This window comes from Salvelinus alpinus, chromosome 8 (assembly GCF_045679555.1).
Source record: "Salvelinus alpinus chromosome 8, SLU_Salpinus.1, whole genome shotgun sequence".
Classification (NCBI taxonomy): domain Eukaryota; kingdom Metazoa; phylum Chordata; class Actinopteri; order Salmoniformes; family Salmonidae; genus Salvelinus; species Salvelinus alpinus.
Window position 1 is genome coordinate 7,019,354 of NC_092093.1, and position 19,010 is coordinate 7,038,363.

The 19,010-nt window shown below is 43.1% G+C and overlaps 1 protein-coding gene across 4 annotated transcripts in view; it reads left to right on the top strand.

The window, feature by feature from the left end:
• Positions 1–19,010, top strand: part of LOC139582481 (choline/ethanolamine transporter flvcr2b-like) — a 59,177-nt gene that overhangs the window by 14,740 nt on the left and 25,427 nt on the right. For all 4 annotated transcript variants that reach the window (XR_011676370.1, XM_071412526.1, XM_071412527.1 and 1 more), the window contains exons 3-5: positions 10,153–10,293; positions 13,823–13,890; positions 16,404–16,507. Coding sequence is in view for 3 of the 4 variants with exons in the window: in XM_071412526.1 (XP_071268627.1) it covers positions 10,153–10,293; positions 13,823–13,890; positions 16,404–16,507 (313 nt within the window). In the remaining variant the exon portion in view is untranslated. The remainder of the gene's footprint in view (positions 1–10,152; positions 10,294–13,822; positions 13,891–16,403; positions 16,508–19,010) is intronic.

Genomic DNA, 19,010 nt, shown 5'->3' on the forward strand with positions numbered 1-19,010 from the left:
GTAACTATTATACACTTATTATAAACTTATTATAATGCACTATGTAGCCTACAGGTGTACTGTAGTGACAGGCATGGATCTACACTCACTTCCTGTAGGCCCTATTCCAATGAGGCACTGGTGATTTATCAATAGATCTGAATTAAAGGGCAAGATCAGGAACGTTATGTGAACATGTAGACTGAATATTAAAAGCGGTGGAAATTCCACTTTATTCTGACGTGGGGATATCTCTGCTCTCTAGATGCAGACGTTGGATAACCAGCTACTTGAACTAACAGCGACCTTGTAACCTACGGTAGTGCAGCGCTGTGATACTACTAATCCACTGACTAGGCCTGGGAATTGCCAGGGGACCTCACAATATTATTGCTACTCTCACGATTCTTTATCTATTGAGATTTGCTACTGCTATTTTATTGGGATTTGACGGTCCAAATTGCTCACGGCATGTCTGCTGCAGAGACGAGAGAGCATGAGTTTTTTTGTTTTGATCAGTCATGGAAGCTAAAGCGCTGAAAACATGTCTCTGTATTTCAAAAGAAGATGGAGAACAAGCTATAGGATAGACAAATACCAGAGTTTTGTCGCAGGTACAGCCGACTAGCGCTACCTAGCAAAACGTTGTATGAATCAAAAATATTTTTTACTAGTCGATACTTGGTGTCAACATATCTATATAATATAGAAAAATATAGCTCCCCATCACAAACCATTATCACTGTAACCTACATACAGGTTGCACCGTGACCTGTTCAGCTAACGTTGTGGAATTTAAACCTACTCATTCTGAGGTTTATTTTCCTATGACCTGATTTCACTCAATAGCTGTTACTGTCTTTTGTCCCAAATTACACCCTATTCCATACCTAGTTCACTGTGGGCCCTGGTCCAATGTAGTGTACTATATAGAGAATAGGGTGCTGATTGGGACTCGGATACTGTCTTGCTGGTGAAGTGCTTTATAAAGGATCTGATGATAAAAGGAGGATGTAGCCTGCAGGTAGACTGCACAGAGAGGATATATTGGACTGAGGGTTAATGCTGTCTGAGCAAGGCTCTGCTGCCTTTTTTGGGTTCTTGTTTTGCGCTACCTAGTGAATATTTACTGGTCACTAGAGCCTGTCTGGTTGCTAGATGCCCTGTCTGTCTGGTTGCTAGATGCCCTGTCTGTCTGGTTGCTAGATGCCCTGTCTGTCTGGTTGCTAGATGCCCTGTCTGTCTGGTTGCTAGATGCCCTGTCTGTCTGGTTGCTAGATGCCCTGTCTGTCTGGTTGCTAGATGCCCTGTCTGTCTGGTTGCTAGATGCCCTGTCTGTCTGGTTGCTAGATGCCCCGTCTGTCTGGTTGCTAGATGCCCCGTCTGTCTGGTTGCTAGATGCCCCGTCTGTCTGGTTGCTAGATGCCCCGTCTGTCTGGTTGCTAGATGCCCCGTCTGTCTGGTTGCTAGATGCCCCGTCTGTCTGGTTGCTAGATGCCCCGTCTGTCTGGTTGCTAGATGCCCCGTCTGTCTGGTTGCTAGATGCCCCGTCTGTCTGGTTGCTAGATGCCCCGTCTGTCTGGTTGCTAGGTGCCCCGTCTGTCTGGTTGCTGGGTGCCCCGTCTGTCTGGTTGCTGGGTGCCCCGTCTGTCTGGTTGCTGGGTGCCCCGTCTGTCTGGTTGCTGGGTGCCCCGTCTGTCTGGTTGCTGGGTGCCCCGTCTGTCTGGTTGCTGGGTGCCCTGTCTCTGTCTGTCTGAGCCATCTGGGAGTCTGAGTTATGCCCTGCAAAGTGTGTGCCTGGTGCGGAATGTTGTGTAACAGACTGTTGTCTAGCTGGAATGTTGTGTAACAGAGACTGTTGTCTAGCTGGAATGTTGTGTAACAGAGACTGTTGTCTAGCTGGAATGTTGTGTAACAGAGACTGTTGTCTAGCTGGAATGTTGTGTAACAGAGACTGTTGTCTAGCTGGAATGTTGTGTAACAGAGACTGTTGTCTAGCTGGAATGTTGTGTAACAGAGACTGTTGTCTAGCTGGAATGTTGTGTAACAGAGACTGTTGTCTAGCTGGAATGTTGTGTAACAGAGACTGTTGTCTAGATTCATGCTGTGTCTCTCAATGGATGAAAGAGGACAGAAATCGTTGACAGGAATGTTTCAGGTGTTTTATATGTATGTGTGTGAATCTGGAAGAGTACAACAATGAGTTTTAAGATGTGAATATTAGCCTGAATGTAGCCTTTGCCTTGCCACGGTTTTCAGTACATTTGACTCTCAGTACTTTACATGGATACTACAGTGGCTGAGTACTAGGGAACTGTGTATATCTAGAACAGCTTCATTACACTCCAACGAGTTTCAATGTCTTATAAGTAGCCTTGTACAAGCCGGAATGGTACACAGGGCAGGAAGCCTATCTCCTGTAGCGTGTACAAGTACACTCCCTGGGCTCTAGTCTATCGTAGGGCCTTCACTGTCTTGAGTTTGAGTGTACCTCGGGGTGCCTGTTCTGTGAGGACTGAATTATTTTTTGTTGTTTTTTTTGTTGACAGTACTTTGCAAAGAGTACACTCCTGCTGGTTTAGACACCCCAGGGAAGATTATAGATTTGAGATAGGAACAGACATCTGTACACAAAGATATCTGCCCCCTGACTCCAGTCTGAAAGTCAGCTTTATGCAAGTCATGTCACAGTCAGGATTCCACAGTTGACATTCCTTTGGGTCGGCGACTAAGGCCGAGTCCGACATGGCACGTTATTCACTGTATAGTGCACTTCTTGTAGGGGGCCATTCTGGACACAGACATGTATTTGTTCTTTTAGCACTTAAGTCATGATAAAAAAAAATAAAAAAAATAAAAAGAATTAATGTAACGTTTTGTTTAACTAGACAAGTCAGTTAAGAACACATTCTTAATTACAATGAGGCCCTACACCGGCTAAACGTTGGGCCAGTTGTGCCCCGCCCTATGGGACTCCGAATCACAGCCAGATGTGATCCAGCCTGGATTCGAACCAGGGACTGTAGTGATGCCTCTTGCACTGAGATGCAGTGCCTTAGCCCGCTGCGCCACTCAGGAGCCCAAAATGAACGTCCTTGAGGACTGCACACTATAGAAACAGCCCCTAGCGACGGTCTTTGTAGACTTTGTATCTTAATAGTTAAAAGCCTGTGGACAGGAGTAGTGAACTGGACTCGTTTGACCTTCATAAAGTATTCATACCCCTTGACTTACTCCACGTTTTGTTGTTACAGCCTGAATTCAAAATGGATGGAATAGATTTCCCACGGACATTTTCACACAATACTCCATAATGACAAAGTGATATAAAAAAAAATACAAACAAATGTATTGAAAATTAAATACAGAAATCTAATTTACATAAGTATTCATACCCCTGAGTCAATACATGTTAGAATCACCTTTGGCAGCGATGATGGCTCTAAGAGCTTTGCACACCTGGATTGTACAGTATTTGCCCATTCTTTAAAAAAAATATTCATGCTCTGTCATTGGTGGTTTATCATTGCTAGACAACCATCTTCAAGTCATTATATTTTCAAGCAGATTTAAGTCAGAACTTTAACTCGGCCAAAATTGTACCTTGGCCTTGTGTTTTAGGTTGTTGTCCTGCTGGAAGGTGAATTCATCTCCAAGTGTCTGGTGGAAAGCAGACGACCAGGTTTTCCTCTAGGATTTTGCCAGTGCTTCGCTCCATTCCGTCCTTAACAATTACAAGCATACCCATAACATGATGCAGCCACCATTTATGCTTGAAAATATGGAGTGGTAATTCAGTAAAGTATTGGATTTGCCCCAAACATAATACTTTGTATTCAGGACAAAAAGTTAATTTCTTTGCATTATTACTTTAGTGCCTTGTTGCAAATAGGATGCATGTTTTGGAATAATTTTTATTCTGTACAGGCTTCCTTCTGTTAACTCTGTCAATTAGGTCCCGGGCTGTTTTAAAGTCACCATTGGCCTCATGTTTCCACTTTGACATTATGGGGTATTGTATGTGGGACAGTGACACATTTTAAATTCAGGCTAACACAACAATTTTGATAAAGTAGATGGGTGTGAATACTTTCTGAATGAATTGTATCTCCTATGGGAGCAGTGGTGACACACACACTTCATAATTTGATCACTCACACATAATATGCATTTATACTGACTCTACACCCCCACTCCTATACAAACTGCTGCTACTCTATCTTATATCCTGTTGCCTAGTCACCTTACCCCTATACACATCTACCTCCATCACTCCAGTATCCCTGTCACCTTACCCCTATACATATCTACCTCCATCACTCCAGTATCCCTGTCACCTTACCCCTATTCATATCTACAGTTTAAGTCGGAAGTTTACATACACCTTACCCCTATACACAAATACATTTAAACTCCATTTTTTTCCCTGACATTTTAATCCTAGTAAAAATTCCCTGTCTTAGGTCAGTTAGGATCGACACTTTTTTTATTTTAAGAATGTGAAATGTCAGAATAATAGTAGAGAATGATTTATTTCAGCTTTTATTTCTTTCATCACATTCCCAGTGGGTCAGAAGTTTACATACACTCAATTAGTATTTGGTAGCATTGCCTTTTTTAAATTGTTTAACTTGGGTCAAATGTTTCGAGTAGCCTTCCACAAGCTTCCCACAATAAGTTGGGTGAATTTTGGCCCATTCCTTCTGACAGCTGGTGTAACTGAGTCAGGTTTGTAGGCCTCCTTGCTCGCACACGCTTTTTTCAGTTCTGCCCACAACTTTTCTATGGGATTGAGGTCAGGGCTTTGTGATGGCCACTCCAATATCTTGACTTTGTTGTCCTTAAGCCATTTTGCCACAACTTTGGAAGTATGCTTGGGGTCATTGTCCATTTGGAAGAATAATTTGCGACCCAAACTTTAACTTCCTGACTGGTGTCTTGGGATGTTGCTTCAATATATCCACATTTTCCTTCCTTGTGAAGCCATCTATTTTGAAGTGCACCAGTCCCTCCTGCAGCAAAGCACCACCACAACATGATGCTGCCACCCCTGTGCTTCACCGTTGGGATGGTGTTCTTCAGCTTGCAAGCCTCCCTCTTTATCCTACAAACATAATGATGGTCATTATGGCCAAAACGTTAGATTATTGTTTCATCAGACCAGAGGACATTTCTCCAAAAAGTACGATCTTTGTCCCCATGTGCAGTTGCAAGCCGTAGTCTGGCTTCTTTATGGAGGTTTTGGAGCAGTGGCTTCTTCCTTGCTGAGAGGCCTTTCAGATTATGTCGATTATAGGACTCGTTTTACTGTGGGTATAGTGTGACGACCCTGCCACTCTGTCTGCCATATTCTCTCTTTGCTCTTGTTTCCTTATTAGGATGCCGGTGGGCAGAGCCGGGAGGGTCGTCAGCGACATGGGAAACACCTGGGCCCGGTTGTGTCCCAGGATAGACCTCTTCCACATTCATTGGGAGACTCTCTCCATGCAGACACACTATTGTTTACCTTAGTTAATAAATATATTTTGTTATTCCTTATCTCCACGTTGTCTCCCTTTTTTGTTATGGGCTTCGAGCCGGTTCGTGACAATAGATTCTTCTGTACCTCTTTCCTCCAGCATCTTCACAAGGTCGTTTGCTGTTGTTCTGGGATTGATTTGCACTTTTCGCACCAAAGTACGTTCATCTCTAGGAGAGAACGTGTCTCCTTCCTGAGTGGTGTCGTGTCTTTGGCTGTGCCGGATTAAGTGATATGACATGCTATTCTATGAAATCCTTTCTCTGTAATTAATATTACCTGATTGAGCTAATCATGTAAATGTAATTAACTAGAAAGTCGGGGCACCACAAAATAATATTTATAGAGCTGTTATCTTCCGAATAAACTCTTAAAGACCTAGTAATATTTTACATCAATAGCACTCAATATTAATCGTCACCTTATTTCAGTCTCATCTGAAAGTTGTAAATTCCTGGTTATCTTCACGAACGCTGGCTAACAAGTTTAATCAGCAATACAAAATTTGGTTTATTTATTTACTAAATACCTAACTAAATCACACAGAATTACGTGTACACAGAATGAATCATACCTTGATTACAAATTGTCATAATGGAAAACGTCCCTAGCGGACGGAACCGATATGACAGCTGGTTACACAAAGGAAAGGGGGTTGGGTTTGAGTGAAAGAGCGGGAAGACTGAGGAACAAAGGGAGAAGCGATGTCTATCGCAGTAGGCAGCTACTCTATCGTAAATACAGAATCTTATGTGTTCTAAATTACCGCCCATTTGGAAAAGGAAAATGCAATAAATATTTACTCTGAGCTGCGCTTCAATAGGTTGGTGGTAGATGGAAGGCTGTGTTGCCCAACAGTCCTTTGTCCTTAGAGTGTCTCTGGTGGTGAACGGGAAACGTTGTGGTCGATGGGATACTCTGTCCGTCCTTTCCTAGCCCACGTTTACAGCGGCTGCTGCTAACTCAACGGCTAGGAGGTATCACTTCTGTAGCGAATAAGAGTTCAAAGTTCATACCATTCGCAACCAAAGCTCACGCTGAGGTTGGCTTCGTTCTGTAGTTATTATCTGAATCCTTCTGACATCGGACCGTCATCCTAATGTACCCGGAACCGGAGGTTACATTTTCATCAAGGGCTTATATAGTGGAGGGAGAAGGGTGTGTTTCATAGTTTATAACCCATGTCTCTTCACAGGGGCGGGACACTGATTGACCAGAGCCCTAACCTTATGAAAACCCAAATCTCTCATTTGGAAGCTAAAATTACAATTCATTTTTTCACAAATAATTGTATATTTAAACAACAATTCCATGTGAATCTGATAACTATAATGTGTAGACTTTCCCAGATACAGTTTAGGTCGTCCTGTCATCAGTCATAATGTCTCAGATGACAACCGAACTGACATCATATTCATTAAGTACCAACGCATATTTTCAACTGGTTCTATTACCGAAATATGGTTCCTTTCCCTCCACTTGTTTGATGTTCCCAGACTCTCTATGTTTAACAAAGGCTATTCAAGAGTCCCTCTAGAGTCAGAGAGAGAGGGAAGGGAGAAAGGTATTTATGGGGGGGTCATAAACCTTACCCACAGGCCAATGTCATGACAGCGGTATGACGGCTGCGTGGTCCCATGGTGTTTATACTTGCCTACTATTGTTTGTACAGAGGAACCACCACCCTGTACCCTCAGGCGTTTGGAAATTGCTCCCAAGGATGAACCAGACTTGTGGAGGTCTACCATGTTTGCAAATTTATACAAAATAAATAAACTGAAATATCACATTAACATGTATTCATACCCTTTACTCAGTTACTTGTTGAAGCACCTTTGGCAGCGATTACAGCTTCAATTCTTCTTGGGTATGACACTACATGCTTGGCACACCTGTAATTGGAGTTTCTCCCGTTCTTCTCTGCAGATCCTCAAACTCTGTCTTGTTGGATGGGGAGCGTCACTGCACAGCTATTTTCAGGGTTCTCCAGAGATGTTCGATCGGGTTCAAGTCTGTGCTCTGGCTGGGTCACTCAAGGACATTCAGAGACTTGTCCCGAAGCAAGTCTTGCATTGACTTGGCTGTGTGCTTAGGTTCGTTGTCCTGTTGGAAGGTGAACCTTCGCCCCAATCTGAGAACCTGCTCCAAAGCACTCAGGACTTCATCAAGGATCTCTCTGTACTTTTCTCTGTTCATCTTTGCCTCGATCCTGACTAGTCTCCCTGTCACTGCTGCTGAAAAATATCCACACAGCATGATGCTGCCACCACCATGCTTCACTGTAGGGATGGTGCCAGGTTTCCTCCAGACGTGATGCTTAGCTTTCAGGCCAAAGAGTTCAATCTTGGTTTCATCAGACCAGAGAATCTTGTTTCTCATGGTCTGAGTCCTTTAGGAGCCTTTTGCCAAACTCCAAGCGGGCTGTCATGTTCCTTTTACTGAGGAGTGGCTTCCGTCTGGCCACTCTACCATAAAGGCCTGATTGGTGGAGTGCTGCAGAGATGGTTGTCCTTCTGGAAGATTCTCCCATCTCCAGAGGAACTCTGGAGCTCAGAGTGACCATTGGGTTCTTGGTCACCTCCCTGACCAAGGCCCTTCTCCCCTGGTTGCTCAGCATTTTGGAGCTGCCTTACTCAGAGGCCATGTTTGTTAGCGGCTTTAATAACTCAAGGATTTTTTTCTTCCACATTGTTTGCACACTATGTGACATGAATTAATGCCAAAATGACATTTAAAACAGGCCAACTATTTTATTTTAGCTAAACATCTGGGGCTCAAAACAGGCCCTGAATGACTGGTCGCCACTGTATCGCAGTATGGAAAACACCAATTACAACACTGAGACAAAACTTGTTAAACACCTTAATAATAGCATATTCAGACAATAACCTCTAGGCCAGTGCTGTCCATCCCTCTTCCTGGAGATCTACTGTCTTGTAGGTTTTCACTCCAACCCTCTTCCTGGAGATCTACCGTCCCGTAGGTTTACAGTCCAACCCTCTTCCTGGAGATCTACTGTCCCGTAGGTTTACAGTCCAACCCTCTTCCTGGAGATCTACCGTCCTGTAGGTTTTCACTCCAACCCTCTTCCTGGAGATCTACTGTCCTGTAGGTTTACAGTCCAACCCTCTTCCTGGAGATCTACTGTCCCGTAGGTTTACAGTCCAACCCTCTTCCTGGAGATCTACTGTCCTGTAGGTTATCAGTCCAGCCCTCTTCCTGGAGATCTACTGTCCCGTAGGTTTTCAGTCCAACCCTCTTCCTGGAGATCTACTGTCCCGTAGGTTTACAGTCCAACCCTCTTCCTGGAGATCTACTGTCCTGTAGGTTTACAGTCCAACCCTCTTCCTGGAGATCTACTGTCCCGTAGGTTTACAGTCCAACCCTCTTCCTGGAGATCTACTGTCCTGTAGGTTTACAGTCCAACCCTCTTCCTGGAGATCTACTGTCCCGTAGGTTTTCAGTCCAACCCTCTTCCTGGAGATCTACTGTCCCGTAGGTTTTCAGTCCAACCCTCTTCCTGGAGATCTACTGTCCTGTAGGTTTTCAGTCCAACCATAATTTAGCAGTTCTGATTCAGCTAGTTCAGGTCTTGTTGAGCAGCTAGTTAGTAGAATCAGGTGTGTTAAATTAGGGTTGGACTGAAAACCCACAGGACGGTAGATCTCCAGGAAGAGGGTTGGGCAGCCCTCGTCTAGAGGCTATATGAAGCTGAGCTGAATCCCTTAACTCTTGTGGGAATTAGCCTATATGGATAAAGCTAAATTTGAAATGTTTCTTGAAGGAAAAATTATGGAAATACATAAACATGGAAGAACAAAAAGGTGATGACAAAATCAGCTGACGAGATTGAATACAAACATTACACTGTTTCCTACCTGCATTTTACATTTACTGTACTTTTTTTGTTGATTACGAAAACTGAAAATACTCTTCGTACATGATAAGAATATTCATGGAACGTTTGGAGTAGGTGCAACATCATCCCAATAAAGGACAAGGGTTTGAGAGAGAGGTCAACTGGTGTTTCCAAGTGGCCACACGCCTCTTCGAAGTGTGCACAGTTCCTAAGTAATTTCAATGCACGTTTATGACTCATAGAATATTCTCCAACTATATAAGGGGCTTTTTTTTGCTCTCCTAGCTGTGCCGTTGAGGAACTAAAGCAAGCACACTTGTAGTTTTGTTTGAAACACAACCCTGCATCGCCGCTTTTAAACAGTTAACGTTGTTTATGAAATCCAGAAGCTGTCCATTTTTATAAATCTTCATCTGGGTTTTTGCGGGCATCATTTGAAAGCCTGTTCTGTTGCCGACATGACTAGCTAAAGCTGAGAAGCACAGATCCCGAGCTTCGACAGCATGTTTAGCATGTTATTGTACAGCCGCTGCGTTCCAATTTAGACACTTGTCAGTGTCAGTCTGCCATTTTCAACCTGTATACAGGTACAAGTGTAAAGGCTCTCTGCATCAATGCTCTCTGCATCAATGCTCTCTGCATCAATGCTCTCTGCATCAATGCTCTCTGCATCAATGCTCTCTGCATCAATGCTCTCTCCATCTTCTCTGTATAACCCACTGTGATTAATTCTTAAATATCCCGTTACGTTCTTTTTGACTATGTTACTGATGTCTCCATCTGTCTCTCTCTTCAGCGTTCCAGGAGCGTCCGGAGCTCCCTCCTACCCAGGCCCAGGCCACAGCTCGCTGTATCCCTCCAGAACAGTACTCCTACACCGCCTCCATCCTCAGGCTGCTCCGAAACAAACCCTTCCTCCTCCTCATCCTCACATACGGTCAGTACTTAACCCCTTGTATCACTACTGAGTTGAGTTGAGCTGTCCAGGGCCATCCTGGTTATGGATTCATCATAGTTTTTGGAACTGTGCTGGAGGACAATGTGAAAACATCCTGTGCTGTCTCGGGTATTATGTTTCAAGTAGGCATGCTAGTTGTGAACTGTCTGCCAGTGTGTTACCTGTTCCACCTGACCTACAGTTACCTAGTGAACTACATTTTTTTTGTCATTTAGTAGACACTCTTATCCAGAGCGACTTACAGGAGAAATTTGGGGTAAGTGCCTTGCTCAAGGGCACATCAACAGATGTTTCACCTAGTCGGCTCAGGGATTCGAACCAACAACCTTTTGGTTACTGGCCCAACACGTTTAACTGCTAGGCTACCTGCTGCTCAGCAATGTGCCTATTTTTCCCACTCTGCATCACAGGTGCACCATTAAATGAGTTATCCTATGGGAAAGGACTCTAGGACGTCATTGGCTGTTCCCAGATCCACAAGGAAATGTTATGGTCGCATGTCAACGTGTAAAACAATGTTTTTTATTTTATTTTTTTACTAATCAGTCTCATATATTAATGGAAGCACTGTAGTTTACGCTGAAAGAGTAGGGTCACATCTGGACTAACAACTATTATAAAGAATGACAAATTATCCTGGTCGTTATGTAGGAACAACTATTATAAACAATGACGAATTATCCTGGTCGTTATGTAGGAACAACTATTATAAAGAATGACAAATTATCCTGGTTATGTAGGAACAACTATTATAAACAATGACGAATTATCCTGGTTATGTAGGAACAACTATTATAAACAATGACGAATTATCCTGGTTATGTAGGAACAACTATTATAAACAATGACGAATTATCCTGGTCGTTATGTAGGAACAACTATTATAAACAATGACGAATTATCCTGGTTATGTAGGAACAACTATTATAAAGAATGACAAATTATCCTGGTTATGTAGGAACAACTATTATAAAGAATGACAAATTATCCTGGTTATGTAGGAACAACTATAAAGTGACAAATTATCCTGGTAGGAACAACTGTTTGTTACTGAAAAACAATCGATAATAGAGGATATATGTATTAAGAATGTACTGGGAACTTTCACTTATGCTGTATGTGGGCCATCCTAAAAATTTGTACCTTACTGTTAGTTTCTGTGTACCTTACTGTTAGTTTCTGTGTACCTTACTGTTAGTTTCTGTGTACCTTACTGTTAGTTTCTGTGTACCTTACTGTTAGTTTCTGTGTACCTTACTGTTAGTTTCTGTGTACCTTACTGTTAGTTTCTGTGTACCTTACTGTTAGTTTCTGTGTACCTTACTGTTAGTTTCTGTGTATCATACTGTTAGTTTCTGTGTACCTTACTGTTAGTTTCTGTGTACCTTACTGTTAGTTTCTGTGTACCTTACTGTTAGTTTCTGTGTACCTTACTGTTAGTTTCTGTGTACCTTACTGTTAGTTTCTGTGTACCTTACTGTTAGTTTCTGTGTACCTTACTGTTAGTTTCTGTGTACCTTACTGTTTGTTTCTGTGTACCTTACTGTTTGTTTCTGTGTACCTTACTGTTTGTTTCTGTGTACCTTACTGTTTGTTTCTGTGTACCTTACTGTTTGTTTCTGTGTACCTTAATGTTTGTTTCTGTGTACCTTACTGTTTGTTTCTGTGTACCTTACTGTTTGTTTCTGTGTACCTTACTGTTAGTTTCTGTGTACCTTACTGTTAGTTTCTGTGTACCTTACTGTTAGTTTCTGTGTACCTTACTGTTAGTTTCTGTGTACCTTACTGTTTGTTTCTGTCTACCTTACTGTTTGTTTCTGTCTACCTTACTGTTTGTTTCTGTCTACCTTACTGTTTGTTTCTGTCTACCTTACTGTTTGTTTCTGTCTACCTTACTGTTTGTTTCTGTCTACCTTACTGTTTGTTTCTGTCTACCTTACTGTTTGTTTCTGTCTACCTTACTGTTTGTTTCTGTCTACCTTACTGTTTGTTTCTGTCTACCTTACTGTTTGTTTCTGTCTACCTTACTGTTTGTTTCTGTCTACCTTACTGTTTGTTTCTGTCTACCTTACTGTTTGTTTCTGTCTACCTTACTGTTAGTTTCACCTTACTGTTGCTGTGTACCTTACTGTTAGTTTCTGTGTACCTTACTGTTTGTTTCTGTGTACCTTACTGTTAGTTTCTGTGTACCTTACTGTTGCTGTGTACCTTACTGTTTGTTTCTGTGTACCTTACTGTTTGTTTCTGTGTACCTTACTGTTAGTTTCTGTGTACCTTACTGTTAGTTTCTGTGTACCTTACTGTTAGTTTCTGTGTACCTTACTGATACTTTCACCTTAGTTGCTGTGTACCTTACTGATAAACACCACAATCAGAGCTACTTTAATAAGTGAAACTTCATTTATAGAACAGCATACAGTTTGTCCATGACTAGAAAATAGTTTCTATATAGCACCAGAAACCTCAATAATATAGTTTGTTAAAATGGGGGCAATTCACAAACACTTAAATGAAAGGATTGTAACATATTTATTTAGCTTATTGTAGCATTCAGTCGTCATAGCCACAAAATAACATTACCATTATAACTGAAGGTGGACATTTTCTGAATGAATCAAACCACCATTTTATTTTTTTGTTTCTTATCCAATCGTGGCACACCCAGACTGTGATTGGTATGGCAGGCTGTGTCCCAGTTTGTCACACCCAGACTGTGATTGGTATGGCAGGCTGTGTCCCAGTTTGTCCTGGTACTTCTGGTGAACATGCGGATGCCTCACGTCACCCAGAGTCTCAACTGTGTGGTGGAAGGAGGCAGAGGAAAGATGTTGTTTTCTAGACAGCTTGAATTTACCCGTCTGGATCTGACGTTGGGCCATAGACATCACCAAGGCCGTGACGAAGTACTACAACATACAGCGTCAACATACACATGAACGTCAACACACACTCCCATCTGGAACAAAGACAACAGGGATTTACTGTCTCCTGTTGTGTGTGAAGTCCACAGTAATAGTAGAGTAATACTATAACTGTCACGCCCTGACCATAGTAAGCTGTTTATTATCTCTGTTGGTTGGGGCGTGATAGTGACTAGGGTGGGTTATCTAGGTGTTTAATTATCTCTGTTGGTTGGGGCGTGATAGTGACTAGGGTTTCTGTATGTCTGTTGGCCTGATATGGTTCCCAATCAGAGACAGCTGTTTATCGTTGTCTCTGATTGGGGATCATATTTAGGTAGCCATTTCCCTTTTGTGTTTGTGGGATCTTGACTATGTTTAGTTGCCTGTCTGCACTATTTTGTATAGCTTCACGTTTCGTTGTGCTTTATTGTTTTGGTGAGTTTTCAGTTTATTAAAAATATGTGGAATTTAATTTTCTACTCACGCTGCACCTTGGTCTCACTCATACAACGATCGTGACAATAACCTGCTGTGGGTGCTCTCTAAGAAAGCTCTCTGAAAGTCCCTGTTGGCTGTGCCTCACTTGCTCTTTCTCTCACCAACAGGACTGAACGTGGGCTGCTTTTATGCTGTGGGCACGCTACTGAACCGCATGATCATCGAGCACTACCCTGTAAGTCCTACAGTGCCCTGTAAGTCCTACAGTGCAGTATGTGGGCACTGAAACACATTGACAACACTATAACAATGAGCCTGTTAATTGGTTAACAGTACAAACATTCTAGAATACAACAATGAGCGTGTTATTTGGTTAACAGTACAAACATTCTAGAATACAACAATGAGCGTGTTATTTGGTTAACAGTACAAACATTCTAGAATACAACAATGAGCGTGTTAATTGGTTAACAGTACAAACATTCTAGAATACAACAATGAGCGTGTTATTTGGTTAACAGTACAAACATTCTAGAATACAACAATGAGCGTGTTAATTGGTTAACAGTACAAACATTCTAGAATACAACAATGAGCGTGTTAATTGGTTAACAGTACAAACATTCTAGAATCCAATAATGAGCGTGTTATTTGGTTAACAGTACAACAATTCTAGAAGTATAGTAAAAGGTCAGGAGAGATTACATTACTGAAGGGTTAAGTTATTTAACAAAGCCCTGTTCTCCCTTATCTAAAGAGGGTTGTCGCTGGGGGTGGAGGGGGTTAGGGGGTTGTCGACAGGTGGCTGGGGGTTAGGGTTTGTCGACAGGTGGCTGGGAGTTAGGGGGTTGTCGACAGGTGGCTGGGGGTTAGGGTTTGTCGACAGGTGGCTGGGGGTTAGGGTGTTGTCGCCAGGTGGCTGGGGGTTAGGGGGTTGTCGCCAGGTGGCTGGGGGTTAGGGGGTTGTCGCCAGGTGGCTGGGGGTTAGGGGGTTGTCGCCAGGTGGCTGGGGGTTAGGGGGTTGTCGCCAGGTGGCTGGGGGTTAGGGGGTTGTTGCCAGGTGGCTGGGGGTTAGGGGGTTGTTGCCAGGGGTTTAGGGGGTTGTTGCCAGGTGGCTGGGGGTTAGGGGGTTGTGGCTTGGGGTTAGGGGGTTGTTGTCAGGTGGCTGGGGGTTAGGGGGTTGTTGCCAGGGGTTTAGGGGGTTGTTGCCAGGTGGCTGGGGTTTAGGGGGTTGTTGCCAGGTGGCTGGGGGTTAGGGGGTTGTGGCTTGGGGTTAGGGGGTTGTTGTCAGGTGGCTGGGGGTTAGGGGGTTGTCGACAGGTGGCTGGGGGTTAAACATGAACTTATGAAAACCGCAGCTCTTTGCTATATTTGTTGAGTCTCTCTCTAGTCATGGTTTTAAACGTTTTCAACTTTGCTGTGCGTTTTTATTTTAGTCTGGCTCAAGGAAACTGTACAGACACGATCTGAGCTATCTGATTGGCCAGCGGTAGGCCTTTTGGTGCGCTTGATTTGGACTCTGGGCCTGCTGGGTAGGTGGAGTTCTACTTTCAGACACATGAAATGGTTCAAAATGGGAACACTTTGCCTTCCTGGCGCTAGGCCTGTTGAATCAAGTACACCTACCGTCAACAGTGAAAAATGAATGAAAAAATAAACAGTAGATTTCTTAATTAATTCAGTCCCTCCCCCTCCCCCTTGGCACTAACCATTCAGTGTTTGAATATCTGAAGGATCTGAAATACGTACTGTATAATCCGTGTAGTGGTGCAGCTTCCACAATCCACCATGTTGCTTTCACCTTACAGATCTGTTAACAAAGGCTTTACAGGTTTTTTTACAGAAATGTTTGGGGATCGACTAGGAATGGCTTGGAGATGGACCAGTTGGTAACCACTGCCCTAAACCTATTGATCAGCATCAGTATAGAATTCAGTATCAAATAACATTTTATTTGTCACATTTGCCCGAATACAACAGGTGTAGATCTTACAGTGAAATGCTTACTTACAACAAAAAAAAATGTTTAAAAAAAAATACAAATAAAAGTAACAAATAATTACAGAGCAGCAGTAAAATAACAGTAGTGAGGCTATATACAGGGTATTACGGTACAGAGTCATTGTGGAGGCTATATACAGGGTATTACGGTACAGAGTCATTGTGGAGGCTATATACAGGGTATTACGGTACAGAGTCATTGTGGAGGCTATATACAGGGTATTACGGTACAGAGTCATTGTGGAGGCTATATACAGGGGTTACTGGTACAGGGTCAATGTGCGGGGGCACCGGTTAGTTGAGGTAATATGTACATGTAGTATGATATCTTATCTCCTACAGAAAGACTGTCACTCCCTCTACCACGTGGTGTGACCTGTATAGCTTCACTTTCCTCAGTTCAATACTGATGGAAACTCTCAACATACAGTAGCTCAGCGAAACCTGTTTCCAACCTAGTCAGTAGTTGGTTAGAATAGCATGCACAATGGTTCCGCTTCACAAATGGAACCCTATTCCCTTCATAGTGCACTACTTTAGACCAGAGCCCTATGGCACCCTATTCCCTATATAGTGCACTACTTTAGACCAGAGCCCTATGGCACCCTATTCCCTATATAGTGCACTACTTTAGACCAGAGCCCTATGGCACCCTATTCCCTATATAGTGCACTACTTTAGACCATAGCCACAAGTGCAAACACACACACACTAACCCTAGTCTCCCCTGTCTGTCCTGACCCGCAGGGTGAAGAGTTGAATGCAGGGAGGATAGGTCTCACCATCGTTATCGCTGGCATGGTGGGATCACTGATCTGTGGCATCTGGCTGGACAGAACCAAAACATACAAGTAAGTCAAGTCCAGGTTATTTTAAAGTGCATTTTACATGGGTCACAACAACACATCAAATCCATTCAGTATGAAGGTGGAATGGGGAAAGGAGTATGGAGATACAGGAAGATGGTCGAGTTGCTGTGAGCCAATCCAGTGAAAGAAGCTGATTATGATGTCATCACAGCTAGTGTTGCCCACTGGGAAAGAAACTCGCTGTGAAGCTTTTTCACCAATGACTTGTGTGAGACGCTATTGTCTTCAGTTCTTGTACTGTTCATGTTTTATCCTTTCATGTTGTTGGCCGGCTGTGTGAGACTTCTATCTCCTTGACTGTGTAGGATGTTGGTTTGTATTGTCAGACTGTCTCCTTGACTGTGTAGGATGTTGGTTTGTATTGTCAGACTGTCTCCTTGACTGTGTAGGATGTTGGTTTGTATTGTCAGACTGTCTCTGACTGTGTAGGATGTTGGTTTGTATTGTCAGACTGGCTCCTTGACTGTGTAGGATGTTGGTTTGTATTGTCAGACTGTCTCCTTGACTGTGTAGGATGTTGGTTTGTATTGTTAGATTTTTGTATTCTTGTTTCCAGCTTGTTGTTTTCATGTTGGTGTCTGTCCCTCTGTCTCCTGCTGTGTGTGGCCGTGTGCTTGGCACAGGACAGGGCCCAGCTCTGTTTGTCCAGGTGCAGCCTGTTTATCTCTTCTAAACCCCTGACCCCTAACCTCTGATCCCATGGGGTCACTGGCCATGAGTTCAGAGAGAACCCCCTCAGGTGTCCAAGGTCTTATTTTTTACTTAAGTAACATTTTTACTAAATAAACTAAGCACTTAAACTTGTTTTGTTAAGGGCTTGTAAGTAAGCATTTCATGTGGCAAATAAAATGAGATTTTTGATTTTTGTCGTCAAGTCCCTTGCTCCTCCTGTGAACCCGTTCCTCACATGGTCGCTAGGTCAGGAAGAATGTTTACCATGTAACACGTGTTGTCACTGTACATGGTAGGACGTGACGTGTACTTTTCAAAGCTCCTCAAGCTGGCCATTGGGTCATTTTCATTATAACCAGCAATAGTTACAAGTCTTTGCCCGTTCTTTAAACAGGGATGCATGAGAACCTTTGCTGCCAGTATAGTGATGATAGTAAGTGAAGTGGTAGACTCCACACTGGTGCTGTAAAGATAGCTGCAGAAGAGGAAGAACTGTGAGAGATGAGTACATAGTTACAGACGTACGAGATCTGAGAACACAAGGTGTAGTAATAGTTCCTACTACAGTACAGATGTCTATCACCTGTTTTCTGGCTGTAAGTGTTGCCGATGTTAAAGAGCTTTCTGTAGACTGCAGGGATCTGTGTTGAGGGCTCCGTAGTTCCCGTTTAGTTCCGTGGCCGGCTGAGAATGCCACCTTGTTTTAGTTTGCCTAAGATGGATAGAGAGGGAGAACGGTTTATACTTGATGTCCTCATCTGAACCTGGCCATCATGCCAACAGATTCAGTTCATTAGAACAATGTTACCTGCATTCTCCTTTAGTTCCTTCACCTGTCTCAGTCTGGCCTCCAGTTGGGATGTTAAAGTTGGAGACGTGAATACCAAGCTTTCAGACCCTAGTTTCAGAACAAATGCAAACCACATATACTGTAAGTAGGGTTGCAAAATGCCAGTAACTTTCCCCAAATTCAGTTCAAATTCAGTTGTTTTTTTCTATCTGAAATCCTGATTGGAGGATTCTGGTTTTCCTGCATATTTCTTCATTACTCCTGGAAATCTCCCAACTGCAATTTCAGCTAATTTTGAGAGTTACTGCAATTTTGCAACCCTAACAATGTCGTCCAATTTTACATTTTCTATGTGTAGGGTAGCCCGAAATACACTGCTCAAAAAAATAAAGGGAACACTTAAACAACACAATGTAACTCCAAGTCAATCACACTTCTATGAAATCAAACTGTCCACTTAGGAAGCAACACTGATTGACAATAAATTTCACATGCTGTTGTGCAAATGGAATAGACAAAAGGTGGAAATTATAGGCAATTAGCAAGACACCCCCAATAAAGAAGTGATTCTGCAGGTGGTGACCACAGACCACTTCTCAGTTCCTATGCTTCCTGGCTGATGTTTTGGTCACTTTTGAATGCTGGCGGTGCTCTCACTCTAGCGGTAGCATGAGACGGAGTCTACAACCCACACAAGTGGGTCCAATTTGTAAGTCGCTCTGGATAAGAGCGTCTGCTAAATGACTTAAATGTAAATGTAAATGTAAGTGGCTCAGGTAATGCAGCTCATCCAGGATGGCACATCAATGTGAGCTGTGGCAAGAAGGTTTGCTGTGTCTGTCAGCGTAGTGTCCAGAGCATGGAGGCGCTACCAGGAGACAGGCCAGTACATCAGGAGACGTGGAGGAGGCCATAGGAGGGCAACAATCCAGCAGCAGGACCGCTACCTCCGCCTTTGTGCAAGGAGGAGCACTGCAAGAGCCCTGCAAAATGACCTCCAGCAGGCCACAAATGTGCATGTGT